The sequence below is a fragment of the Palaemon carinicauda genome, chromosome 27 (genome assembly GCF_036898095.1).
Source record: "Palaemon carinicauda isolate YSFRI2023 chromosome 27, ASM3689809v2, whole genome shotgun sequence".
NCBI classification, from domain to species: domain Eukaryota; kingdom Metazoa; phylum Arthropoda; class Malacostraca; order Decapoda; family Palaemonidae; genus Palaemon; species Palaemon carinicauda.
This window is the reverse complement of record NC_090751.1, coordinates 91,564,995-91,592,900: the sequence shown is the minus strand read 5'-3', so window position 1 is coordinate 91,592,900 and position 27,906 is coordinate 91,564,995. Positions and strand designations below refer to the sequence as shown.

Below are 27,906 nucleotides of genomic sequence, written 5' to 3'. Positions count from 1 at the left end.
CCAATATCGTTCGTTATTCCAAACTTATCGTATGGTTGGAAATGAACTAGAAAGGGTATTATGTCCTGTAAGAGCTCTTAAGTTCTATTTTAAAAACCTTTACGGGGCCCGTCTGAAGCTTTATGGTGTTCAATTAAGAATTCATCTTTGCCTATGTCAGAGAATTCTTTATCCTATTATTTTCAGACTGTTAATACGAGAAGCTCATTCCCTTCTGAATGAGGAAGACCAAGCTTTGCTGAAGGTAAGGACACACGAAGTTAGAGCTGTCACAACTTCCGTGACCTTTTAATAAAATAGATCTCAGCAAAATATTTTTGACGCAACCTTTTGGAAAAGCTAATCAGTGTTCGCGTCTTTTATCTTAAGAATGTCCAGTCTCTTTACGAGAACTGCTACACTCTGGGACCATTCGTAGCAACGAGTGCAGTAGTGGTGGGGGCTCCACCACTACAATTCCCTAATTCCAGAACCTTTTTAATCTTTCTCTTGAAATATTTCTGGGTTGTCCGGAAGGCTAAGAAGCCTTCCGCATCCTGGTTGATTTGGCGGGTGGTCAAATTCTTTCTTGTGAAGCACCTGGATTAGAGGTTGTGATGAGGTCCTTTAGTATGGGTTGCAGCCCTTCATACTTCAGCACCTAGGAGTCGCTCAGCATCCTAAGAGGATCGCTAGGCTCAGTAAGGAAGACGTATTTAAAAAGGCAGAGTAATGGTTCAAGTCGACTTCCTTACCAGGTACTTATTTATTTTATGTTTGTTATTTTGAATAACGGCTAAAATAAGATACGGGATACTTAGCTTCTTTGTTAACATGTATGCTGGTCTCCACCCACCACCCTGGGTGTGAATCAGCTACATGATCATCGGGTAAGATTAATATTGAAAAATGTTATTTTCATTAGTAAAATAAATTTTTGAATATACTTACCCGATGATCATGAATTTAAGGACCCGCCCTTCCTCCCCATAGAGAACCAGTGGACCGAGGAGAAAATTGAGTTCTTGTTGACAAGAAGTACTTGAGTACCTACTCACAGATGGCGCTGTTGTGTACACCCCCACCTGTATAGCGATCGCTGGCGTATCCCGACCGTAGATTTCTGTCGGGCAACAGAGTTGACAGCTACATGATCATCGGGTAAGTATATTCAAAAATTTATTTTACTAATGAAAATAACATATTATCAGCTGAAGAAAATTCAGAGAGTACAAAACAGAGCCGCTAGATTAATAAAAGGACTACACAATAGGGATAGAATTACCCCTGCACTAATTAAATTACACTGGCTACCGGTAAAGGCGAGAATTGAATACAAGCTACTCTTACTAACATTTAAGATACTGAACCAAAATGTCTAAAAGAATGCCTGAACAAACTAGAACTACAAACAAATGTTACCATAAGACACATGAGTGACAAACATAGACTATCTGAACCAAGAACAAATAGTAAATTTGGTGAAAGGGCTTTTAGCTACTGTGCGCCTAGACATTATAATAAACTGCCAACTGAAATGAATGACCTAAAGGGAGCAATTGAATTTAAGAAGAAACTAAAGACATTACTTTTCACAAGATCATATGATTTGGAAGATGCTACAATCAAAGAATTGTATACTGTAAGTGATAATGAAAATGTTTCGTTAGGTGATTGATATGGACCCACCCGAGAAGTAGTTCACTCGACGTCAGTAGAGGGTTGGATTTAAACCCAAAACAAGTAAAGTCCTCTTCTGGTTTCAAGTTTAGGTTTTATATGGGGAATCGTAATGCACGTCTTTGATGGACCTTGTTTTGATTCCCAGTTATTGTTTTGACTGTAGAGGTGAAGTTTGCAGTGTTCTTGATAGGTGTGAGGAATGGGAAGGTTTGGCAGATGGTGACATGTCATCTGTTGAATATGGGGTTTGAAGAGAGAAAAAAAGAAAAATCATCCAAAAAGAGTGCCAAAAGGGAGTTGTTTCAAGCTTCATCTTGCAGTATCTTATCATCAAGCGTCATTCTTTGTCATTTTCCCTCCCAGAGTGTTTTTGTGTTTCCACTCTAGCTTCCTCTCCCCTTGAAAAGTCTCCCCTTTAGTTACCAGCGAGATTCAACCCCGTAACCGTGTAAACTTGTTTGCACCCAAAATGTGTGTAAACACACCCTTCCTGAAATGTTAAAATAAACGTCACTTAAAATTATTAAATAGGAAGAATAATTTTTTACGTTGTAATTGCTGAGAAAACTCAGGGCTTATGATGAGGTCTGTCATATCTGACTCATTGTTTCATACTATCATCATCATCTCCTCCTACACCCATTGATGCAAAGGGCTTCATACTATATACTCATATGTGGTTTGGGCTAGAAAAAACAAGCTTGTTGTATATGCAGATGATGCTACTCTCTTTGCATCAATTCTGTCTATGGTTCCTGAATCTCCTAATAGAGATCTAGCTAAAATTAGTGTATGGTACTAATTAAGGAGGATGAAGTTGAACTGTAACAAAACTCCAAGTATGATTGTAAGTAGGTCAAGGACAGTGACTCCCAACATCCAGATCTTTGAATAGACCATGTATCTTTAGCTGTATACAACTCATTAAAAGTTTTAGTAGTGAATCTTGATTACATATTTACTTGTGAGAAACATATAAGCTCTGTTCCTCTTCAATTGCACTAAAAATTGCTTATTAAGAAAGCCTTTTACTTATTTGTTGATTAATCTATCCAGAGGTAATGTTTTAATTATTTCATTCTACCTTGTTTTGTGTATTGATCTTCAGCATCTGACTCATCTTAATTTGTTGGACAATAGCTCGTGTGATATTAAATTCCCTACCCCCGATCTGGATATTGATCTCTGGCACTTTTGCTCACAGATCTTCATGCATGTTGCCTAAGATTTTTCATAAGTCTGACCATCCTTTGCATTCAGATCTTCCTATATTCTACTATCCTGTATGTAGTACAGTACCAGGTATGCAATTGATTTTAACAGATTGGCTTATTCTCATCATAAAGCTCAGTAATACACAGTATTCTAGAAGTTTTGTTCCATCTATGAACAGATGGTGGACTGATTATCCTAACCTGGCAGTTGAATGTGGAACTTCAGAAGCTGAAACTTATTGCAAATGCATTTTTTTTTAACTGGCTGATGATGATGATAATCTGACCACTCAAAAACATTCAGCCATCTACTCCAAAAGGGTTTTTGAGCCCCTCTAAGTTATCTGTACTGTAATTTCATCCATAAGTGGGTCAACCAATACTCTGTATTAACTACAGAGGTTACTTTGAAAGTATTTAGCCATCAAATCCTCTCAACAATTTTCAAGAAGTTATTTTTAATCAGATAAGTCAAGGATTCCTTATTTCTATCCGTGATAGGTCAGTGGTAGCTTATGCGTTTAAACATTTGGATTTTGACTTATCTAATACCTCGTAAAAAAGACATGACCAAAACCTATATTGTGAAACTAACCATGCCTCCATGCAGTTATCCTGGAATTCAGATGTAGTATGAAAGTGTTCATCTAGCCCTCTGTACGAACCAATTCACTCCTTTGATTTTAAGGCACTATCAGTGAAAACCCTCTTATTTCAAGTCTTGTTTTGTAAAGTTTGATTAGCCTACAGATAAGAAATCTTGCAACATTCCTTTTGTCTGGAGTATGCTCTAGTTCTATGAGGTGGGTTTTGTCTGGCCTAAAATATAATCCCCATCCCTCGCAACATGTGAATGATATTGTTATTATTATTATTACAGGCTAAGCTATAATTCTAGTTGGAAAAGCAAGATGCTATATGGCCAAGGGCTCCAACTGGTAAAAATAGCCCAGTGAGGAAAGGAAACAAATAAACTAGAAGAGAAGAAATAACAAAAATAAAATATCTTAAGAACAGTAACTACATTAAATTAGATCTTTCATATATAAACTATAAAATCTTCAAAACACAAGAGGAAGAGAAATAAGATAAAACAGCATGACTGAGTGTACCCTCAACCAAGAAAACTCTAATCCAAGACAGTGGAAGGCCATGGTACAGAGGCTATGGCACTACCCAAGACTAGAGAACAATGATTTGATTTTGTTGTGTCCTTCTCCCAGAAGAACTGCTTACCATAATTAAAGATTAATTGAATTAAAGAAAGTTTTCATTTTATGATTTATTATATCAGTACTGTAATTACTCAATATTCACTTAGTAACCCAGGGTGGGTTGTATATTGGTTTTGAGTTCAAGGGGAATTTGTATACAAGATGGCTGACTTCTGGCTATTCGAGAATAGAGCTTTACATGCAATGCCTATAAGTTGCTATGTTGGACTAGATTATATTGGCAGAGACTTAGATTGTATTAAAACTGCCTGCCCAGTTGTAAAGTGCTGATAGGTCATTTTGAAATTTCTTTGCTTATGAAGGATTATTCCAATTCGATTAAGGTACCACATCTTAATTGTGGTTATTAAAAACTGTAGAATATAATGAAATATGCCCCTTTAGCATATCAAAACAATCCATTGTAGGATGTTGCCCTGTTGTTGGTTGTCTGTTCAAAGGTCAGGTACTGTTAGAGTGAAGAAAAGCAGATTTCATTCATAACTTATCAGTTTTATAAATACAGTACTCAAAAATTCTCATTTAAAAGTTTCAAGGCCACTCATGAATGGCAGAGGCAGAGGACAGTAACATATCCCTAGCAAGCAGGACAATGCCCTAGAGACTGACCCTGTATACATATGATCAGCACTTAAGCCCCCTCTCCACCCAAGCTAGGAACAGGGAGGGCCGGGAATGTCTGCTGATGACTCAGCAGGTAGACCTATTGGCTCTCCTAAACCTCCGTCCTTAGTTCACATGAATGGTAAGATTGCAGACACTACAAGAAACTAATGAATCTAAGTGGGCCTCAAACCCCAGTCTGGTGATCACCAGTCAGGGACGTTTCCCCAAATAAGAATGACTGGGAGAGAGTGAGAGGAAAACAGTAAAATATATTCTAAGACAATGAGATCATGAGGATTTAGACTATAGTGATTGGGTTATGAGGTATTTCTTGTCGGCAATTTGCTTTTGGTAAGTTATGGTGCTTGGTACAGTACTATTGCAAGAAACTAGGTCCTTAGATTCATAACTAGAGAACATCTTTCTGATAGCAGTGTTCAAGATGGTAGCATCTTAAATTTTCACCACTTCGAGAAGGGGGTGAATAACAAGGTCTGCCCTGTAATAAGCAGTCACTACTAATCCCAAAGATGAAAACAAATCAAAGATTTTTGTTTGCATTCTTATTTGGATCTAGAACTACTCTAAATATTTCAAATATGGTAATATTTACTACTTTTTGTGATATATTTTATACTTTATACTTGTTTCTTTTCATAACTTGTACTCTAGCTATAGTGTTCTCAAGTTGTACTTTTACCCATTTCTATTTCAAAGGCTGAATTTGAATTACATCTTGAATGGTCCAAATTATTTTTAATTAATTTCAACAATGGACTCAATTCGCTAGTTGGGAAACTGATTGATTGATTGATTTAGAATTCTCTGGCATCCTGTCATCGAAGGTCATCGAGGCCAGTATCATTTGCTATAAAGAATAAAAGAGTACTGTATTCTATTTAAAACAATAAAAGTGAATCTTTCAGAAGATTTGCTTTGGAAATAAATCTAAAAATACCACTATCATAGTACAACACATTCTGCTTAAGAATTTTGGCAAGGATGAACCTGCTATCCTCATCTCGACCCTCAAACAGATATCTATTTCTTTTGAGTTAATTTTATGTGTGATTGTGAGAGGCAATTTTTTGGGGGGATATTTTGATGATAAAATTGAATCAGTTGTAAGAATTGTTCAATGAGGTAACAGAGAAACAAAATCTAATGATATGCTTAGGATAACCAAAGACAACCTGTCTTTGACTGCACATAATACAGGATGAAGAAACTCGTTTCTGAAAACACTTAATTTCTCTTTCTCTCTGTATGTTCCAGGCATACTCACAAAAAATGCAGAGAGTTGTGGTGGCACGGTCTTCCATCGTGTGTGCGAGGCAAAGTGTGGAAAATGGCCATTGGGAATGAGCTGAACATTACTTCTCAGTTGTACAATATTATGGTGCAAAGGTAATGTATATAGAAGAACATTCTTCATCTGTTGTAGTCAATGTTATTGTCTGAAAACCAACAGATGGTCAGTCAACAGGTAGATTGTCATGTACTTGAAAAAAATATGTACATTAATAGATTTTCTAAATATTGTACTCGAGCAATACCTTTGTTATTACATTATCTATGGAAACAAATGTCAGTATCCAGATAAAAGATTTTTTAGGAAATAAGAGATTTTGATAGATAGGACTATATCTCTGAAAAACTAATGAATAAGACCATTTATATGTCTTCCTATTTTAACCAGAATCTCATAATGAACTATTGTTGTGGCCCTGATTCTTAGTTTTTAGGACTACAGTGTACTTTGTTTGACTACCCTCTTCATTTTTGAAGTTTTCCATTTTGTGATAAATATATCATGGCTCTGCATTTATTTTGTATTATAAGCATGTTAATGTAGCTGCGGTACATAGATTGAGGTAACAATCCTGTATACCTAGTTACACCTTCATGCAATTTGTGGGGTTTTTCAAGTTTTATTTTGTGTCATTTAGTGTTTTATCAAGCAGTGAGACAAAGTTGACTTCTGTTTAGAAGGTACTGAAATCTTGTAACTTGTAAAGCAGTAATTAACTTGTATGTACGGTATAATGTTAAATCCATCAAAATTATGAATTAAAAAATCATATTATTAGTGAATACTTGATGTTAGATAAAGTTCAACTTCCCATATCTCATTATTTAAATGTTGAGCTAATTACTCGTTTATTGGCAGTCAGTTACTGAATACTTTCTACTGCTAGGAAATTGTATCCCTAATAAACATTCTCATATCTTAAATATACTCTTTTAACATTAACATAGAAAGTAACGCACAAGGAGATTGTGTTTTTTATACCTTAGAGTATTCAAATTTGAAATTTCTAGCACCCATAAATTAAGAAAATCACTTTACATTGTTTCAGGCAAAAACATTTTGCATTCTTTGTATCATTTAAGTATTCTGTTACCAGGTCAATGGATAAGTTGGTAACGTTGAGTGAGTGTGGAAGCGTGGCTAGCCAAGAGGACATTATTAGTGACCCTGGTGACCAAGAAGGAACCATTGACCTCATCCATCTAGATGTATCTCGTACATTCCCACACTTATGCATATTTCAGAAGGTACTTTAGCTTTTCATTTCATTTTTTTTTTCAATAGATTCCAGAAGTGAATGACAATACTCTACTGAGGTGGTCTCTCTGAGATTGTTTTTAGTTAAGTTCTCTTCCTTGTCTTGCAGGGAGGTCCGTACCACGACCCTCTTCATCATATTCTTGGAGCATATGCCTGCTACCGTCCTGATGTTGGCTACGTGCAGGGAATGTCCTTTTTAGCTGCTACGTTGTTGCTCAACATAGATGAGTCAGATGCATTTATCGCCTTCTCAAACTTACTTAATCGACCAGCTCACATGGCTTTCTTTCGTGTTGATCAACCTATGGTAACCTAGCAGCAAGCTACCTTTAGTCAATAAATTTAAGAGTCAGTTTCATATTTTGATAAAGTGAACTCACTCCTCTTTGAAACAGGAATAATTTTTTACATCCTGGAGATACCATTAATCTAAATAACTAACCTTGTCTTTTTTCTCTCTCCACCAGATGTGTGCTTACTATGAGACTTACGAAGAGCTGTTAGCTGTAAACCTTCCCTCATTAGCTGAGCATTTGAAAAATATTGGAGTCACACCTGATTTATATATATTAGATTGGCTATTGACTGTGTTTTCACGCCCCTTGCCAATAGACGCTGCCGTTAGAATATGGGATGTTTACCTCAGAGATGGAGAAGAGTTTTTGTTTCGAGCTGCAATAGGTAAGAGCTATAGCTTTGTTATTGTTACAGTAATACTCTATCCTTCTTCATTGCTTGGCAGTGCCATAGACTCTGTACCATGGTTTTCTACTCTCTTGGGGGTGGAGTTTTTTAGCTTGAGGATACACTTCAACACCAAATTCTGTCTTAATTCTCTTTCTCTTGTTTTTATGAAGTTTTTATAGTTTATATGTCAAAGATCTGCACTATTATAATGTTGTTGCTATTCTTAAGGTGCTTCATTTTGATTGTTCATTTCCTCTGGTAGTTTATTTATTTACAGTATTTGTTTCCTTTCCTCACTGGGCTATTTTCCCTGTTGGACCTCCTGGGCTTATATCATCCTTCCTTTCTAACTAAGGCTGTTGCTTAGCTAGTAATAATGATGATAATAATAAGAGACTTGATGTAGGTCAGGTTTTTACTTTATAAAAGGACTTGAAGGTTCCCTGTACATGTTCTTAACATGAAAATGTACTTACAACCTGCAATAATTTTATAAAACCCAGATACTTAATAAGCTTCCATATGAAGCGTTGTATTGTTCAGCTCAGTACTTGATTGCTATTTTATGACTTGGAGACTGATGTATAGTGGGATAAAATGATGTAAGCTGGATTTTAATTTTGTATTTGATATTTAAGGAGAGACACATAAAGTCGAAACTGACACAAAGAGGGGTATTACTGTAGCATTATTTTGGTTTCTGTTCTTGCCCTTGTCAACATATCCATTATTGATAGATTCTGAAGATACAGGTACAGCTTTTCACTACAGTAATCTTTACTGAAAGAGACAAAAAGGGGCAATCTATTTGGAATTATTCAACCTTTTATATTGCTTGTATGATAGTTTTAATGATTGAGCAAAGGTATAGAAATACACTTGTACTGTACTGTATATGATATTGGCATGTATTGAGAGTATCTGTTTACAGTTATTTTTAGTCCAGTATTATTATTATTATTATTATTATTATTATTATTATTACTGTATTATTATTATTATTATTATTAATAGTTACTAGCTAAGCTACAACCCTAGTTGGAAAAGCAAGATGCTGTAATCCCAAGGTTGCCAACAGAGAAAATAGCCCATTTAGGAAAGAACGTAAGGAAACAAATAGAATAGTGTGCCTAGGTATACTCTCAAGCAAGAGAACTCTACCCCAAGACAATATAAGACCATGGTACAGAGGCTATGGCACTACCCAAGACTAGAGAACAATTGTTTGATTTTGTATTGTACAGAGTCCATGGCACTACCCAAGACTAGAGAACAATGGTTTGATTTTGTATTGTCTTTCTCCTAAAAGAGCTGCTTACCATAGCTAAAGAGTCTCTTTTATGCTTGCTAAGTAGAAAGTAGCCACAGAACAATTACAGTGCAGTAGTTAAACCCTTGAATGAAGAAGAATTGTTTGGTTATCTTAGTGTTATCAGGTGTATGAGGACAGAGGAGGAGGTGTAAAGAATAGACCACATTATTCAGTCGATGTGTAGGTAAAAAAAAAATGAGCCGTGACCAGAGAGGTATCCATTGTAGTACTATCTGGCCAGTCAAAGGACCCAATAACCCTCTAGCGATAGTATCTCAAAGGGAAGGTACAGGAAGTCTTTACATACATATGAAAAGAGAAAAATAAAAAACAAATGATATAATTATTCCATTTCAAAAAATTTGTCACTCAATTCCGGCGCTTTTTTCAGGATAATTCCTTTGACCACTTTAGAAAAAAATTTATTAAAGGTTGAACTTTACAAATAGCTGTTTTTAAATATTTAACTTAGCCGGTGAATATATAATAGCTGACGCTCCGGCGGCTCGACAGAAAAACACAAAAACTCGCGAGCGATCGCTATGAAGGTTGCGGGTGTGCCCACCAGCGCCAACTATTGGCCAGATACCGCATATACATGTAAACAGCTTCAATTCTTCTCTGTCGGTCTGATCGACAAGACGTACCATTACTCGCTGTTAACCTGGAGTTTTTCAACAGTCTTGGTGAAGTACTTCCTTTTGGTTTGAGCTTTCGCAGTGCAGGTGTTTTATCTTCAACTTAAACTCTTGAACTCTTTTTTGGATAGATTTAATTGTTGATGACTTTGGATTGTTTTTTGGACTTTCTTTGACTTTTTCAAAATGGTTGACCCTTCTCCAATTCCTAGATTTCGTAAGTGTAATGCTAGGGATTGCAATAAGCGTCTTCCAAAGGCCTCTCTCGACCCACATACTGTGTGTTCTAATTGTCGGGGTAAAACCTGTCAATTAGGAGATCGGTGTGAGGAGTGCGTGGGCCTTTCGGAATTCGATTGGCTTGAGTTTGACAAGTATTCTCGTAAGCTAGAGAGAGATAGGGTGAGGAGAAGTTCCTCTAGATCGTTAGAATTTTCCTCCTCCCATGCCCCTGAACCTAATCCTTCCCCTGTAGTAGTTGTGCCTGAACCCTCTACTAGCACTCAGGAACCATCAATGCGGGATATGTTACGTGCCATTCATGCTTTGGGCGAGAGAGTTGAGTCGTTAGCTACAGACCGTAATCAACTCATGGCAGACGTAAAAGAGTTAAAGTGTCAGAGTGCCACATTAGAAAATCGTGGGAAAGTGATTAGTGCGCAAAGTGTTATCAGTGTTGCGACCGAGGGTTCGTCTGTTCGTGCCTGTCGTTCGCCTAGTCCGAGACCTCTTGCAAGCTCCCAAGCCCCAGGGAGAAGTAATGTCGTAGGACTTATGGGTTCGAGAGGCTTTAATCAGCGAACAGACGTTCCCTCTATGGTTTCAGGCGTGTCTCGTCAAGACCGCCCCTACCATAAGACGAGCGAGACGGTTTTCTCCTCGTCATCCGAAGGCTTTTCGCGTAAGAAACCGTGGAGCAAGGTTTCGAGGCCCTTAAAGCGAATGTCAGTCCCTTCAGGACAGGTCCAGCGTCCTGGTTGTAGCCATTGGGACAGCTCTGACCCTGTGCAGTCATCGGAAGACTGCTCGCCGCCTAAACAGAAGCGTAACACAGGCTCCGAGAGTCTTGGTGTAGGCAATGTTTTGCAGTCACAGACGTTACCCTCGTCTCTTACCGCACCCATTCCCGTTGATCCTAAATGGGTTGTACTGCAAGACATGCAGAATAAGCTTGCCTCTCTTATGGAGGACTATTCTGCTGAAAAGGTTCACGATGATCCTCGCCGCTTAGCTGATCGAGATCCTGGCCGTCAGCCGCCCAAACGAGCCTTTGCTCGTCCTGGTGACGTTGGCGTTACAAAGTCACGTCAGTCACGTTTTGTAGAGCCTCACTCGATGCAGTCCCGTGTTGACTTTCAGCCGCATGTGGACGTTCAGCCGCTGCCGAATGCTCTTGTTGACGTTCAGGACGTTCGCCAACCAGCGAAGTTGACTTGTTTTGACGCTGAACGTCAAGCACCGCAGTCAAGAGTTGTTTTGACTGCTCAGTCTAGGCAGTCAAGGCAGTCTCGAGTTGACGTCGAGCGTCCTCCCGCTCCTGTTGTTGTTGACAGTCAGGCTGTTAAGCAGTTAACTGACATAGCGTCCTGGACTGCTACTGATGCACCGGTGCGTGTGGACTCTGCTTGTCAAGCATTACCACCAAGGCAGGTCTCGCCTTTGCTTGTAACTCAGCAGTTATCGGACGAAGCTCCTTCAGATGAGGACGTTGCTGATCCTCATCCTGATGATAATCCTTCAGATGTAGATGAACCTAAGGCGGTTCCTCCTTCGATGGACTTTAAGAAGATCATGTTGATTTTCAAGGATCTTTTTCCAGATCACTTTGTTGCTGTTGCTCCTCGTTCGCCACTGTCTGAGTTTGCTCTAGGTTTACCTGCTACCAAGCCAGCCTTTACTAAGCTAGTGCTTTCTCGCTCTTCCAAGAGGGCTTTACGTCTTCTAGGCGACTGGTTGGATACCAGGAGGAGTTTGGGGAAGACGGCCTTTGCCTTCCCTCCTTCTAAGCTTGCTTCTAGATCGAGCGTCTGGTATGACACGGGAGAAGTTCTCGGCTTGGGAGTCCCTGCCTCTGCCCAGGGTGACTTCTCAAGCCTCGTAGACTCTCCCCGTCGCCTGGCCATGAGACGCTCGAAGATTTGTTGGTCCTCCTCGGACCTTGACCATCTGCTTAAAGGCGTATACAGGGCCTTTGAAGTGTTTAACTTTCTTGACTGGTCATTAGGAGCTTTAAGTAGGAAGATCTCGTCTGCCGACCAAGATGTTTCCTTACTTATCATGTCCTGTATGGATAAAGCCATCCGCGATGGCTCCAATGAGCTTGCCTCCACCTTTACGTCGGGAGTCTTAAAGAAGCGAGAAACCCTTTGCTCTTTCCTTTCGGCAGGAGTCACTCCCTGTCAGAGATCGGAACTGCTCTTTGCTCCCTTATCAGCGTCCTTGTTTCCGCAACAGCTGGTTAAGGATATAGCTGCTTCGCTTGTGCAGAAGGACACCCATGACTTGATGGCGTCCTCTGCTCGCAAAGGGGCTCCTTCTGCATCCTTTGCTGTGAGACCCAGGATCGAGACTCCTGCATCTAGATTTATCCCGCCCTTTCGTGGCAGAGCTCCCAGCAGGGGAAGCTCTCGTGCCGAGGGAAAGAGAGGTAAGAAGAGAGGAGCCAAGTCCTCCCGTGGCAGAGTCTGACTGCCCACAGCCTCAGACAGCGGTAGGTGCCAGATTGAAGAGCTTCTGGCAGGCCTGGGAGAAGAGGGGTGCAGACCAAGAGTCTGTTCTGTTGCTCAGAGAGGGGTACAAAATACCGTTTGTACGCAAACCTCCTCTAGTGACAACTCCCATAGACCTCTCTCCCAGGTACCGAGAGGAGTCAAAGAGACAAGCCCTAAATCAAGAAGTGTCTCTGTTGCTAGAGAAGGGAGCGGTGGTGAAAGTCTCGGACCTTCAATCACCGGGGTTTTACAACCGTCTCTTCCTAGTCCCAAAGCATACAGGAGGTTGGAGACCGGTGCTAGACGTCAGTGCGCTCAACGTTTTTGTTACAAAAACAAAATTCACGATGGAGACCACGAAGTCCGTCTTAGCAGCGGTCAGAGAGGGAGACTGGATGGTCTCTCTCGACCTACGAGATGCGTATTTCCACATTCCTATACACCCGGATTCCCAACCGTTTCTGAGGTTTGTTTACAGGAATGTGGTGTACCAGTTTCGAGCCCTGTGCTTTGGCCTCAGTCCTGCTCCTCTCGTGTTTACGAGGCTCATGAGGAATGTGGCAAAATTCCTCCATCTATCGGGAATCCGAGCCTCCCTGTACTTGGACGACTGGCTTCTCAGAGCATCGTCCAGTCATCGCTGTCTGCAGGATCTACATTGGACGTTGGGTCTGGCCAAGGAATTGAGACTTTTGGTCAACCTAGAAAAGTCCCAACTGATCCCATCCCAGACTATTCTATATTTGGGGATGGAGATTCGCAGTCCAGTTTTTCGGGCTTTTCCGTCTGCCACCCGAATAGAACAAGCCCTGCTCAAAGTCCAACTAATGCTGAAAAGAGAACGTTGTTCAGTCAGGAGTTGGATGAGTCTCGTAGGGACTCTCTCATCCCTGGAGCAGTTTGTCTCGCTAGGGAGACTACACCTTCGGCCTCTCCAGTTCCATCTAGCCTCTCACTGGAACAAGGACAAGACGTTCGAGACGGTATCAATCCCAGTCTCCGAACCAGTAAAGGCATGCCTGAAATGGTGGGACAGCAATATCAGTCTGAGAGAGGGACTATCCCTAGCAGTCAAGAACCCAAACCACGTGTTGTTCTCAGACGCGTCGGATTTGGGTTGGGGTGCGACCCTGGACGGTCGGGAATGCTCGGGTCTGTGGACCTCAAGTCAGAAGAGCATGCACATCAACGGCAAGGAGCTATTAGCAGTCCACTTGGCCCTGATGAAATTCGAAAGCTTTCTTCGAAACAAAGTGGTAGAGGTCAACTCAGACAACACCACAGCTTTGGCGTACATCTCCAAGCAAGGAGGCACACACTCCCTCACGCTGTACGAAATCGCAAGGGACCTTCTCATATGGTCAAGAAATCGAGGCATCTCCCTGTTGACGAGATTCATCCAGGGGGACTTGAACGTCTTGGCAGACTGTCTCAGTCGGAGGGGTCAGGTGATAACCACGGAATGGACCCTCCACAAGGACGTGTGCAAGAGTCTTTGGGCGACTTGGGGTCAACCCACCATAGACCTCTTTGCCACCTCGTTGACCAAAAGGTTACCAATCTATTGCTCACCAGTCCCAGATCCAGAAGCAATCCACATAGACGCGTTTCTACTGGATTGGTCTCATCTGGACTTATATGCATTCCCACCATTCAAGATAGTCAACAAGGTACTGCAGAAGTTCGCCTCTCCCGAAGGGACAAGGTTGACGTTGGTTGCTCCCCTCTGGCCCGCGAGAGAGTGGTTCACCGAGGTACTTCAATGGCTGGTAGACATTCCAAGAAGTCTTCCTCTAAGGGTAGATCTCTTACGTCAGCCCTACATAAAGAATGTTCATCAAAGCCTCCCCGCGCTTCGTCTGACTGCCTTCAGACTATCGAGAGACTCTCAAGAGCTCGAGGCTTTTCGAAGGAGGCAGCCAGTGCGATTGCGAGAGCTAGGAGAGCTTCTACCATCAGAGTATACCAGTCGAAGTGGGAAGTCTTTCGAGACTGGTGCAAGTCAGCATCTGTGTCCTCTTCCAGTACCTCTGTAGCCCAAATCGCAGATTTTCTTTTACATCTGAGAAAGGTTCGCTCCCTTTCAGCTCCCAGGATTAAGGGCTACAGGAGCATGTTGGCTTCGGTCTTTCGTCATAGAGGCTTAGATCTTTCCAACAATAAAAATCTCCAAGATCTCCTTAAGTCTTTCGAGACCTCTAAGGAACGTCGTTTGGCAACTCCTGGATGGAACTTAGACGTGGTCCTAAGGTTCCTCATGTCAGACAGGTTTGAGCCATTGCATTCAGCCTCCCTGAAGGATCTCACCCTCAAGACGCTTTTCTTAGTGTGCTTGGCTTCGGCTAAAAGGGTCAGTGAAATTCATGCCTTCAGTAAGAACATCGGCTTTTCTACAGAAAAAGCCACATGTTCACTTCAACTTGGTTTCCTGGCCAAAAATGAACTGCCTTCTCGTCCTTGGCCTAAGTCCTTTGATATACCTTGCCTGTCAGAGATCGTAGGCAACGAACTTGAAAGAGTGCTGTGTCCAGTTAGAGCTCTTAAGTTCTACTTAGCTCGTACTAAGTCCTTACGAGGTGGATCTGAGGCATTATGGTGCTCAGTTAAGAAACCATCATTGCCTATGTCAAAGAATGCTTTGTCATATTTTATCAGATTTTTAATACGAGAGGCTCATTCTCACTTGAATGAAAAAGACCGATGCTTGCTTAAGGTTAAGACGCATGAAGTAAGAGCTATAGCAACTTCCGTGGCCTTTAAGCAAAATAGATCTCTGCAAAGTATTATGGACGCAACCTTTTGGAGAAGCAAGTCGGTATTCGCGTCATTTTACTTAAAAGATGTCCAGACTCTTTACGAGGACTGCTACACACTGGGTCCATTCGTTGCAGCGAGTGCAGTAGTGGGTGAGGGTTCTACCACTACATTACCTTAATTCCAATATCCTTTTAATCTGTCTCTTGAAATGTTTTTAATCTTGTTTTTGGGTTGTACGGAAGGCTAAGAAGCCTTTCGCATCCTGGTTGATTTGGCGGGTGGTCAAATGTCATTTCTTGAGAGCGCCCAGATTAGGGGTTTGATGAGGTCCTGTTGTATGGGTTGCAGCCCTTGATACTTCAGCTCCTGGGAGTCTTTCAGCATCCTAAGAGGATCGCTGGGCTTCGTGAGGAATACAGACTAACAAGGCAGAGTAATCGTCTAAGTCAACTTCCTTACCTGGTACCTATATATATTTGGGTTTTGTTATGATATAACTGTCAAAAACTCTAAGCATATACGGTGTAAACTTAATTAACTCTGGTCTCTACCCACCAACATGGGTGTGAATCAGCTATTATATATTCACCGGCTAAGTTAAATATTTAAAAATGATATTTTAATTATAAAATAAATTTTTGAATATACTTACCCGGTGAATATATAAATTAAAGGCCCCCCCTTCCTCCCCGATAGAGACCCAGCGGGATGAGAAGAATTGGGTCTGTTTACATGTATATGCGGTATCTGGCCGATAGTTGGCGCTGGTGGGCACACCCGCAACCTTCATAGCGATCGCTCGCGAGTTTTTGTGTTTTTCTGTCGAGCCGCCGGAGCGTCAGCTATTATATATTCACCGGGTAAGTATATTTAAAAATTTATTTTATAATTAAAATATCATATTTCATAGTTGAATAAATTTACTTCCCATTGATATATATCTATATTTTGATAATATCTAATGCATAGATAAAAGAAAAAATAGTGGAAATAACTGGACGTAAAATCGTTCAGTGCCATCGAAGGGAGTAGAAATATTTAGACGTATAATATTGACCTGCAAAAAAGGGGCAGTACACGTACACTTTAACCATTCCAGGCTAGTGTTTCTGGTCTTCCTTTAAAATCTAATACGCTTTGAGACATATATATCACCTCCCTACTGAGCCATTGTACTAGCTGATTCTTGTACGTGCCACCAACCATGAAAGGGCAGATCACCTCCCTACTGAGCCATTGTACTAGCTGATTCTTGTACGTGCCACCAACCATGAAAGGGCAGATCACCTCCCTACTGAGCCATTGTACTAGCTGATTCTTGTACGTGCCACCAACCATGAAAGGGCAGAAAGTTGTGTCTTTTGAATATGAAATATGACCGCACAAAAATATGATCAATTATGCAGGATAGTTAGTTATTGGTAGTACTCTATATCATGAAGCATGGGAGGTCTCTTGGTTATGTGCTCAAATTTAATAATAAAGTTCAAACTTGCAGCAAATGTTTTATGTTGAACAGGCTGACTTAAGTCTTTTCATAGTTTATATATGAAATATCGATTTTGATGTTACTGTTTTTAAAATATTTTATTGTTAATTATTTTTCATGATCGTTTGTTTATTTCCTTATTTCCTTATTTCCTTTCCTCATCGTCATCATCATCTCCTCCTACGCCTATTGACGCAAAGGGCCTCGGTTAGATTTCGCCAGTAGTCTCTCATCTTCAGCTTGCCTCACGGGTCTAATTTTCCCTGCTAGAGCCTTTGGGCTTATAGCATCTTGCTTTTCCAACTTTGGTTGTAGCTTAGTACATACATACATATACCATGGCACTTCCCCCAATTTTGGGGGGTAGCCGACATCAACAAAGAAACAAAAACAAAAAGGGGACCTCTACTCTCCACGCTCCTCCCAGCCTAACAAGGGACTCAACCGAGCTCAGCTGGCACCGCCAGGGTGTCACAGCCCACCCTCCCACACCATCCACCACAGATTAAGCCCCACAACGCTGAATCCCCCACCGCTGCCACCTCCGTGGTCATCCAAGGCATCGGAGGCAGCAGCAGGGCCCACCGGAACCGCGCCACAATCGCTCGCCATTCATTCCCACCTCCAGCACGCTCCCTTGCCTCGCTCACATCCATCCTCCCATCACCCAGAGCCCCCTTCACTCCATCCATCCGCCCAAACCCCGGCCCTCCTCCAGCACTTCCCCCATCAACTCTTGCATTCATCACCTTCCCTAGCAGGCATCCACTTTCCACTCTCTCAACACGGCCAAACCACCTCAACACACTCACATCCACTCCAGCCGCCAATTCACCTCCCACACCCGCTCCCACCCTCACCACCTCGTTCCCAACCCCATCTACTCGAGACACACCAGCCACACTCCCCAGACACTTCATCTCAAACACATTCAACTTCCGTCTCTCCATCACTTTCACTCCCCACAACTCCGATCCACACATCACAGCTGGCACAATCACCCTCTCACACAGAACCCTCTCCACACCCATGCCCAACCCTCCATTTTTCACCACTCCCCCAACTGCCCCCAACACCCTGCAACCTTCATTCACTCTCCGACGCACATCTGCTTCCACTCCACCACCCGCTGCAACAACAGACCCCAAGTACTCAAACTGATCCACCTCCTCAAGCAACTCTCCATTCAACATGACACCCAACCTTGCAAACCCCCCCCCCCCCCTGCACATCTCATAACCCCACTCTCACCCACATCAACTCTCAACCTCCTTCTCCCACACACTCCTCCAAATTCCGTCACCAATCGTCCAAGCTTCCCCTCCGCGTCTGCAACCAGCACAGTATCACCCGCAAACAACAACCAATTCACCCCCCATCCACGGTTACTCCCGTCTACCAGTCCCAATCCTCGTCCAAGCACTCGAGCATTCACCTCTCTCACCACTCCACCAACACACAAGTCAAACAACCACGGCGACATCACACATCCCCGTCTCAGCCCCACTCTCACCGGAAACCAATCACTCACTTCACCTCCCATCCCAACACATGCTCTACCACCTTTGTAGAAATTTTTCACTGCTTGCAACAACCTTCCACCAACTCCATATAACCTCATCACATTCCACATTGCTCCCCTATCAACTCTATCATACGGCCTCTCCAGATCCACAAACGCAACATACACCCCCTCACCTTTTGCTAAATATTTCTCGCATATCTGCCTAACTGTAAAAATCTAATTCATACAACCCCTACCTCTTCTAAAACCACCCTGTATTTCTAAGATTGCATTCTCTGTTTTATCCTTGATCCTGTTAATCAATACTCTACCATACACTTTTCCAACTACGCTCAACAAACCAATACCTCTTGAATTACAACACTCATGCACATCTCCCTTACCCTTATATAGTGGTACAATACATGCACAAACCCAATCCACTGGTACCATTGACAACACAAAACACACATTAAACAATCTCACCAACCACCCAAGTACAGTCACACCCCCCTCCCTCAACATCTCAGCTCTCACACCATCCATACCAGATGCTCCTCCCACTCTCGCTTCATCTAGTGCTCTCCTCACCTCATCTATTGTAATCTCTCTCTCATTCTCATCTCCCATCACTGGCACCTCAACACCTGCAACAGCAATTATATCTGCCTCCCTACCATCCTCAACATTCAGTAAACTTTCAAAATATTGCGCCCATCTTTTCCTTGCCTCCTCCTTTTAACAACCCTCCATTTCCATCTTTCACCGTCTCTCCCATTCTCGTGCCAGCCTTCCTTACTCTCTTCACTTCTTTCCAAAACCTCTTCTTATTCTCTTCATATGAATGACCCAATCCCTGACCCCACCCCAGGTCAGCTGCCCTCTTTGCCTCACGTACCTTGCGCTTTACTTCCACATTTTTCTCTTTATATTTTTCATACTTCTCTATACTATTACTCTGCAGCCATTCTTCAAAAGCCCTCTTTTTCTCTTCCACTTTTACCTTCACTCCTTCATTCCACCATTCACTGCCCTTCCTCATGCTGCCTCCAACAACCTTCTTTCCACACACACATCACTTGCAATCCCAACAAAATTTTCTTTTACTAACTTCCACTCCTCCTCCAAATTGCCAGTTTCTCTTACTTTCACTTCGTCATATATCATTTTCAACCTTTCCTGATATTTACTTTTTACCCCCGATTTTATTAGCTCTTCAACCCTCACTACCTCCCTCTTACATCCACCTACTCTATTCCCCCATTCTTTTGCTACAACTAATTTTCCTTCCACCAAAAAATGATCAGACATACCGTTAGCCATACCCCTAAACACGTGCACGTCTTTCAATCTTCCAAACATTCTTTTAGTTATCAACACATAATCCACTAATGCCCTTTCTACTACTCTTCCATTTGCCACTCTTACCCATGTATACTTATTTTTATCTTTCTTTTTGAAAAAGCTATTACTTATCACCATCTCTTGCTCAACACACATATCTACCAGTCTCTCACCACTCTCATTTTCACCTGGTACGCCATACTTCTCAATGACACCTTCTACCTCTCCAGCGCCCACTCTAGCATTTAAGTCACCCATGACAACTACATAATTCCTTCTACCCAGTCCTTCTACACACCTAGTTAATTCATTCCAGAACTCATTCCGCTCTTCTTCACTTTTCTCACTACCTGGCCCATACGCACTGACAAACGCCCAACATTCCCTACCCAACCTAACCCTTACCCACATTAACTTAGATGATATCTCCTTCCATTCCACTACTTTACCTGTCATCCATTCACTCAGCAACAAAGCCACACCCTCTCTCGCTCTTCCCCTTTCAATCCCAGACACTCTACCAGACATTTCACCAAACATCACTTCACCCTTTCCTTTTATCTTCGTCTCACACAAGGCTAATGCATCCATCCTTCTATTCCTAAACATACTTCCAATTTCACATCTTTTACTCTCTATCGTACTACATCCACGCACATTCAAACACCCCAAAACTAGAGTGCGGGGAGCAGTCACTCTCCCCCCAGCTCCATCTCTTTGTCGATGTCTCACAGGATGTAGATACAGGAGAGGAGGTTCCTAGCCCCCTCGACCCGTCCCTTTTAGTCGCCTCTTACGACACGCAGGGATAACATTGGCACTATTCTTGTTTCTTATGCCCCCGCGGCCACAGTAATAATAATAATAATAATAATAATGTATAAAATAGCATGCTTAATGTGAGAGACATGCTCATGATGATGATTGTGTTGTGTGTTTATTAAATCTGTGGGAGTAGTTATTTAGGGATAACGGAAGTGTCATTCAATCATTTTGTCTTGTTAAGAGAGTGAAATGCATGTCTTTAGTAAGTATGCTGGCAACTGAAATAATAGAGTAAGAGCCATTAATATTTTACTTTGTAGCTTTCTGAGTTGATAATGCACTTTCATTCCAGATGATGAGGTAAAACTGGAAAATCTATTTAGTTTGTGTTTTATTTAAATATTTGATCATGAAAGTGGAATAGAAAAAGAGGGCTTTTGAAGAATGGCTGAAAGTAGCAGTTCAGAGAAGGGTGAAAGATATAGAGAGGAAACTGTAGAAGTAAAACGAAAGGTGGCCAAGGCAAAGATGGAAGCTGACTGGAGGAGCGCTCAGGGATTGGGTAGTTCGAATGAAGAGAATAAGTTTTGGAAAGAAGGGAAGATAGTAAGGAATGGTGGATCAAGGAGTGAGGAGAGAGGGGAAGATTAAAATGAAATATTATTAAAAGGAGATAAGGTGAGAAAAAGGAGGATTGAATATTTTGAAAGATTACTGAATGTGTAGGATAATAGGGAGGTAGATATAATTGCTGTTGCAGGTGTTGAGGTGCTAGTGATGGGATATGAGAATGAGAGAGAGATTACAAGAGGAAGTGAAGAGAGCACTAGATGAAACAAGAGCATTAAAAGCACCTGGTAGGGATGGGGTGAGGGCTGAGATGTTAAAGGAAGGGGGTGTGACTGTGCTGGAATGATTGATGAGATTATTTAATGTATGCTTTATGTTGTCAATAGTACCAATGGACTGGGTATGTGCATATTTTGTTCCACTATACAAAGGTAAAGGAGATGTGCATGAGTCTTGTAATTCTAGTGGTATTAGTTTATTGAATGTGGTTGGAAAGTGTATGATAGAGTGTTAATTAATAGGATTCAAAGTAAAACAGAGGATGCAATCTTAGAAGTGTTGGGTGTCTTTAGACGAGATAGGGGATGTATAGATCAGAATTTTATAGTTAGGCAGGTATGCAAGAAATATTTAGTAAAAGGTAAGGAGGTATATTTTGCATTTATAGATCTGGAGAAAGCTTATGATAGATTTGATTGTGATGCAGTGTGGAATGTGATGAGGTTATATGGAATTGGTGGAAGGTTGTTGCAAGCAGTGAAGAGTTTATACATAGGCAGTAAAGCATGTTAGGATAGGAAATAAAGTGAGATTGAGGCTGAGACAGGGATGTGTAATGTAACCATGTTGTTCAGTTTGTTTGTTGATGGAGATGTCAGAAAGGTGTCTACTTGATTGCTTGGACGATGATTGAGACTGATAGAGGAGAGTAACCATGAGTGGGAAGTGAATCAGTTGCTGTTTGCATATGATGCTGTATTGGTTGCAGACTCGGAGGAGAAGCTGTGATGATTAGTGACAGAGCTTGGAAAGGTATGTGAGAGAAGGAAGTTGCAAATAAATGTTGGTAAGAGTAAGGTGGTACTAGATTGAATACCATGTTAAATTGAGAGTTACTTGAAGTAGATCAGTTTAAATACAGTACTATAGTTCTGTTGTTGCTGCAAATGATGGAGGGGAAGCTTTTGTACAGCATGTTAGAGATTAAATGAAGGATGTAAAGTGTTACGGTAGTGAAGGGAGTAGTAAAGAATAGAGGTTAGGAATAAGTGTAAATAGAGTTCTGTATGAGAAAGTGATTGTACCAACTGTGATGTATGGATTGGAGTTGTGAGTAATGAAAGTGATGGAGAGACAGAAATTGAATGTGTTCAAAAAGAAGGGTCTAAGGAGTATGGTCAGTGTACTTCAGTTGGATATGGTTAGGAATGAAGTAATAAGAGTGAGAATGTGTGTGAGGAATGGATCATCAGCTAGAGTGGATATGAATTTTGTGGTGGTTTGGCCATGCAGAGAGGATAGAAAGTGATCCTGAAGAAGATGAAGAATTCATAAGTTGATGGGATAAGTGCAAGAGGAAAGCCAAGGTTTGGGTGGATGGATGTAGTAAAGAAACCTGTAGGGGATAGGAGAGTAGATGTGAGAGCCAAAAGAGCTTGCTAGGAATAGAAATGAATGGCAAGTGATTATGACACATTTCCAATAGGCCCTGGTGCTACCTTGGGTTACTTGATGATGACTGCTGAGGTAGCGGCAGTAGGGGAGCCGGCACAAGAAGCTTCATTTGTGGGGGAAGATGGGTTAGGGAGGTTGTGGCACCCTACCAACCAAACTTGGCTGAATCCCTTATTAGACAAGAAGGAATAAAGAGAAAAATTTCCCCTTTGTTTCTTTGAATGTCGGCTACACCTCAGTATTGGGGAAAGTGCCATGGTAGATGGATGGCTTATGCCTTTGGTGTGGGAGTATGAATAGCATTTTGAAGTGATTTGATTGCCATTAAAAGTTTTTATTTACATTTTATTTTATATCTTCCAATAATTTTACCTTTTTTTATGACCCTGGTCCTTACCTTTTTCTCATAGCATTTGCAATGTCAACTCTGCCTTTTTTTTCAGTTATCAGTAAATCATTTACCCATTTTGTAGGTCAATTTTTCTACCCCTATAAGTTCTGTTGTTTAATAATTTCCCCTTTACCTTTGAACATCTTGTATTGTTTTCTTCATATCCACTAACAGTCTCAACTACAGAGGTTTGTTTTGGTAATTATCCACAGGAATCCTTAAGTTGTATGAGACATCACTTCTGAACCAAGAGTGCACTGCTACTGCTGCTCAGTTCCTCACTAGATTACCAGACGACCTATGCGTTGATGCTTTGTTCCGGGCCATTTCATCCGTCCGAACATCCGCCCACAAGCGCACTTTTTCACAAATACTTCAAGCGCATATGGGTGCAGTTGCAAGCAGTGCTGTATGAAAGTACATAACTTGATTTTTTTTTTTATATATTAAAAGATCTTATAGAAAGTAGGATATTTATTTGGATTTATTTTCTGTTAATTAAGATGTGTGACTTTTCATTCTGAGACATATCTTTATTGAAGTTTTTAGATGTATTTTAGATTGAAATAGGCTGATATTTATAAAATTCAAGATCTCACTCGTTATATAGACCTTTGCGCGTCACTCTTTCATCTGGTACTTTGAGGTATGAATTTTAACTATAAAGCTACTTGGTGTACTCGCATCTTATCTGCATATGAAACATCTTTAGTGAATAGTACAGTGTGTGATCAAGTATTTTTTTTTTTGTCGTTGAGTAACACAATCGTAAAAAAAGCCAATCTCATATTCAACCACATCACAGACTTTTTATTTGAGTGTTACACTCTCTCTCAGAGTACAGTATTCTACATCACATTTATTATAAAAAAAGACGTAGATATTTGCAGAGTATGGAATCCAGGTATCAACAGGTTCATATTACTATTCAAGTTTTTACTGTTTTATATCATTAAGTGAGTATACTCTTTCCTTGGCTGAGCAGGTACTTAATAGCTTGTCAGATTGTACTGTCATGGTTATATGGTTAAGATTTTTCTATTGATATTCAACTTGTAACTTATTTGTGTAAATTTTTTTAGTGGTGTTCTTCTAGTTCTACTATTCACTAACTGCAGCATGAACATTGCTTGCTGTATGTTATCTAATAGATTTTCATTAGTAGGTATATCAGGGTTAAGTTTGATAGTTAATGTTGGATATGCTATTATTGTGAACTTCTGAATTCAGAAAGGCTACCAGTCAATTTCAACAACTAAACTACAGTACAGGTGGGGCTGCTTTCAGAAAAGATAGGAAAGAAATTTTGTATGGTAATAGATCTAATGTATAATATGTAGATCACTACTAGCTTGCTTATGCAAGTTTGGATGATTATTGTAAGATAATAGAGATTGAAAACAGAGAAGAATTCTACATTTTTTTCAATGATGAACTCCTTTGGTTTTTTTTTTCGTGGTTTTATGGCTTTATTCCAAATGCTTCAAATCCCACAAAGAAGGAGAGAAAGAAGAATTTTAGATTTATCCAATTGTCACAAATTTAAAGAGAATATTTTTAGTTAAAAATTAGTATTGTATGTATCAATTTGAGTAAATTAAATACAGTATATATCTTGTTGTGCCAAAGTGCTTATACAGTATACATTACTATTAATGCCAGTGATTTTGAGTACCTTTTAAGTTTTGTTGGAGATCTTGTTTTTTAATAGTATATCTATTTTCTTTAAAAAGTTTGGTAAATACAGACATTTTCTTATCAGTATTTTCTCAGTAAAGCATTTTTTTTAAAAACGTTCAGTGCTTAGAAATCAATGCATTAGCCTTATATATCGATTACTTGAGGTGCTTTGCCAGGAAATAGACAACGTAAATGGAGTCTTTGTACATAGATTATAGAGATTTTAAATGTGCTTTGCTAACCAATAGCCCAGTTATCGCTATTTCATGAGGGAATATTTAAATTGTGTTTAAATATTATTAAAACATTTAACATCTCCCATAAAGTTTCACAAATAATCATTTGAATTTTCTTTAGAATAAAATTAAAATGTTTCATTCTTTCCATAATGATTTATTTATTGGTTTGATACTGTGGAAAATACTAATCCTACTTTAGCACATCAACTTAATTTAAAATATATGATAGCTAGCTTCTTGTTGCCAAGGTAAAGAGTATATTTTTCATTCTTAATGCTGTTTTTCATTTTGTTGTTTTGATTAGCGGATGCAAAATGATGAAGTTTAATTTATGCAAAATTTGCTTTCTTTATTAGTTTTGAGATTGTACGAATTCAAGAATTTAGGAATTCAACCTCTGTACCAGAGGAGAACAAAAATGAACATTGTGCCTTTGGTTTTATTGTAAAAAGTAAACAGTTTATTTATGTTGCAGAAATGTTTATTAATAGTTTTAAGATCTTGTGATTGACAAAGAAGAAATTTGTGTACAATATTGGTAAAATTTCTTTATGGAACTCTACTATTTTTTTATAAGGGAAGTTTTATCTTACAAATGCGATACAGACATATATATATTATTTTATTTAAGAATATGAAAACTTGTACAACAGTAAAATTCACTATTGCACGCAGTAGAGACTGGTCGTGATTGCTTACGTCAAGGTTAATTTGACACAATAATATAATACTGTGCTGTGTATGCCTGTGTAGCTGCTTTTACTCTTCACAGTGTCTTTCCTCTAGAGATCTGAGTTAGGGATAAGCCTTCACAAATCGATAATAGCGTATTATTCCTTCAACCTACCTTTCTGCTACTTAGTCATGTCGTCATTTTGAAAATTTCTTTTGGTGCTTTACGGTTACGAAGAGTGAACGGTATGGCGAAACATTCTAGTTGCATATGACATTACTCTTCTCACATATTTTATATATATATGAATATATACATATACATATATATCCTATAGGACTGTGATAACTTAATACTCATCATACCATCATGTTACTGTGACCACAATAATGTATCATGTTTTTCACATGCAGGGAAAGTATGTATGATTCTTTTTGGTAAACTTTAACGACCATATCTAGTTGTCTTATTAGCATGATTTTCTATTTGGTGTCCTTCAGCCAAGCTACGATTTCATTTCACTGAATGCATTATGTCACAATCACAAACTTCATCCATGTGTAGGTGTATTCTTTCTCCATTTTTCTTTGGTCTTCAAATCCTCCAGACCTCCCGTTATTTCCTATAATAGATGGCCAAGAACAGTTGTGTGCTGATATTTTAGACTTATTGTATGTACCTTAAAACTATTTTGCGTCGGTTTAAATCCTGTTTTATGTTCCTTGGTGCCATTCAAGACACCTTTTTATTTTTTTGTTTTTATTCTCAATTTTACTGTCAGTGTAGGAAATGCAGGTCAATGTGTGGCAATGAATTGAGTTGATTTCAAAGTATTGTTAATGTGAGGGGATATTCATAAATTTGACAATGCTATTGCAGTATAGTACCTTATTTAGTAACCCAGCAAGATTCCGTTGAACTTGACTAAAAATCCCATAATTACTTTTCTTCATAGATAACTAAAGTAATCATTGATATAAAAAAGGATTCTTAGAAATTATTGTATGATGAAATTCAGTTTTGTTTGCCAATTTTAGAAATTTTATCGCAATGTGTTTTTCTTTTAATCTGTTAAAAATGCAGTTTTTTATTGAGATATTCTTGTATATTTTCTTTTCAACTCCAGTTGTCATATTACAGTAATGAATTTCCTTCATCATACTAAGGCATGTGCAGTAATTACAGTGAAATATATACAATATGTAAGTATTTTTTACACACTGAAGTCTTTATGTAAAAGCCATTTTATAATTGCCCATAGGCCTATAGTATATTTCACTTATGGATAAACTATCAATCCTACCTGTAGATGTATTACAGGATTAGATCTGAATTCTCTTTAGGTGATATTTCTCTTCATTTGTTACTTTTAATCTTAGTTTGCATGTTAGGACACTTGGTTGAGTTTTTTAACTGATAGGAAATACTATTGTGGTACTTGTAAGATTCATCTTTTTTTTCTTTTGATATATACAGCGGAAAAGTGAGTATGGGTACTATATTCCATAAATTGGAATTAAGGAGTGAATTTTTGTGATATTTTGGATAAATTCACAAACTGAATATTTCTAATATGTTTAAATATTCGAATTTTGAGGTTATTGCTCATAGAATTTTTAGGTTTTCCTAACTGGAGATGAACATTAAAGGAGGTATTGTTATTTATTGACAGAATATAAATGATAAATTTAAAAATAGATACCATTACAAAGGAAAGTTTTGTAAACTTTACATTTTTGAAAGCCTTGTACATTATTATATATGAAACTGAATGAATACTGCAATCATCATGGCTTTTCAGTTGAATAAATATAGACAATTTTTTATTATTGAATGTCAGGTGATAGTTCCCAGATTTTAAACTTTAGTGTGGGAAATCTTTCTTATTGCTCATTTTTTCAACTTGAATATTTATGTAATAGACAAATTTCTAAAGGGGGCCATTGATTTAAAAAGGTCTTCTAAATGTATAAATAAGAGCTTTAGGACAGTGACTTTTAAGTGTATAACGTCTAGCTTTTTTCCCTTGTCAGCTGCTAATGCTTCTCTCCTGAAATCATTGTATGAGGAAATTTGCATATGGTCATCCTGATTTGAAATGTACGACGCATTTTACTATTTGACTTTTTTAGTTTTTTCAAAGGTTGTTTTAAGAAATAATGGTCTTTTGAATACAATTGAAA

General features: G+C 39.5%; 1 protein-coding gene across 1 annotated transcript in view; it reads left to right on the top strand.

Moving 5' to 3' along the window:
• Positions 1–27,906, top strand: part of LOC137620802 (TBC1 domain family member 14-like) — a 46,052-nt gene that overhangs the window by 16,705 nt on the left and 1,441 nt on the right. Inside the window, exons 5-9 of the mRNA XM_068351249.1 lie at positions 5,993–6,124; positions 7,126–7,276; positions 7,396–7,596; positions 7,757–7,970; positions 23,344–27,906. The exon at positions 23,344–27,906 is cut by the window's right edge and continues 1,441 nt beyond it. Coding sequence (XP_068207350.1) covers positions 5,993–6,124; positions 7,126–7,276; positions 7,396–7,596; positions 7,757–7,970; positions 23,344–23,546 — 901 coding nt within the window. The 3' untranslated portion in view covers positions 23,547–27,906. The remainder of the gene's footprint in view (positions 1–5,992; positions 6,125–7,125; positions 7,277–7,395; positions 7,597–7,756; positions 7,971–23,343) is intronic.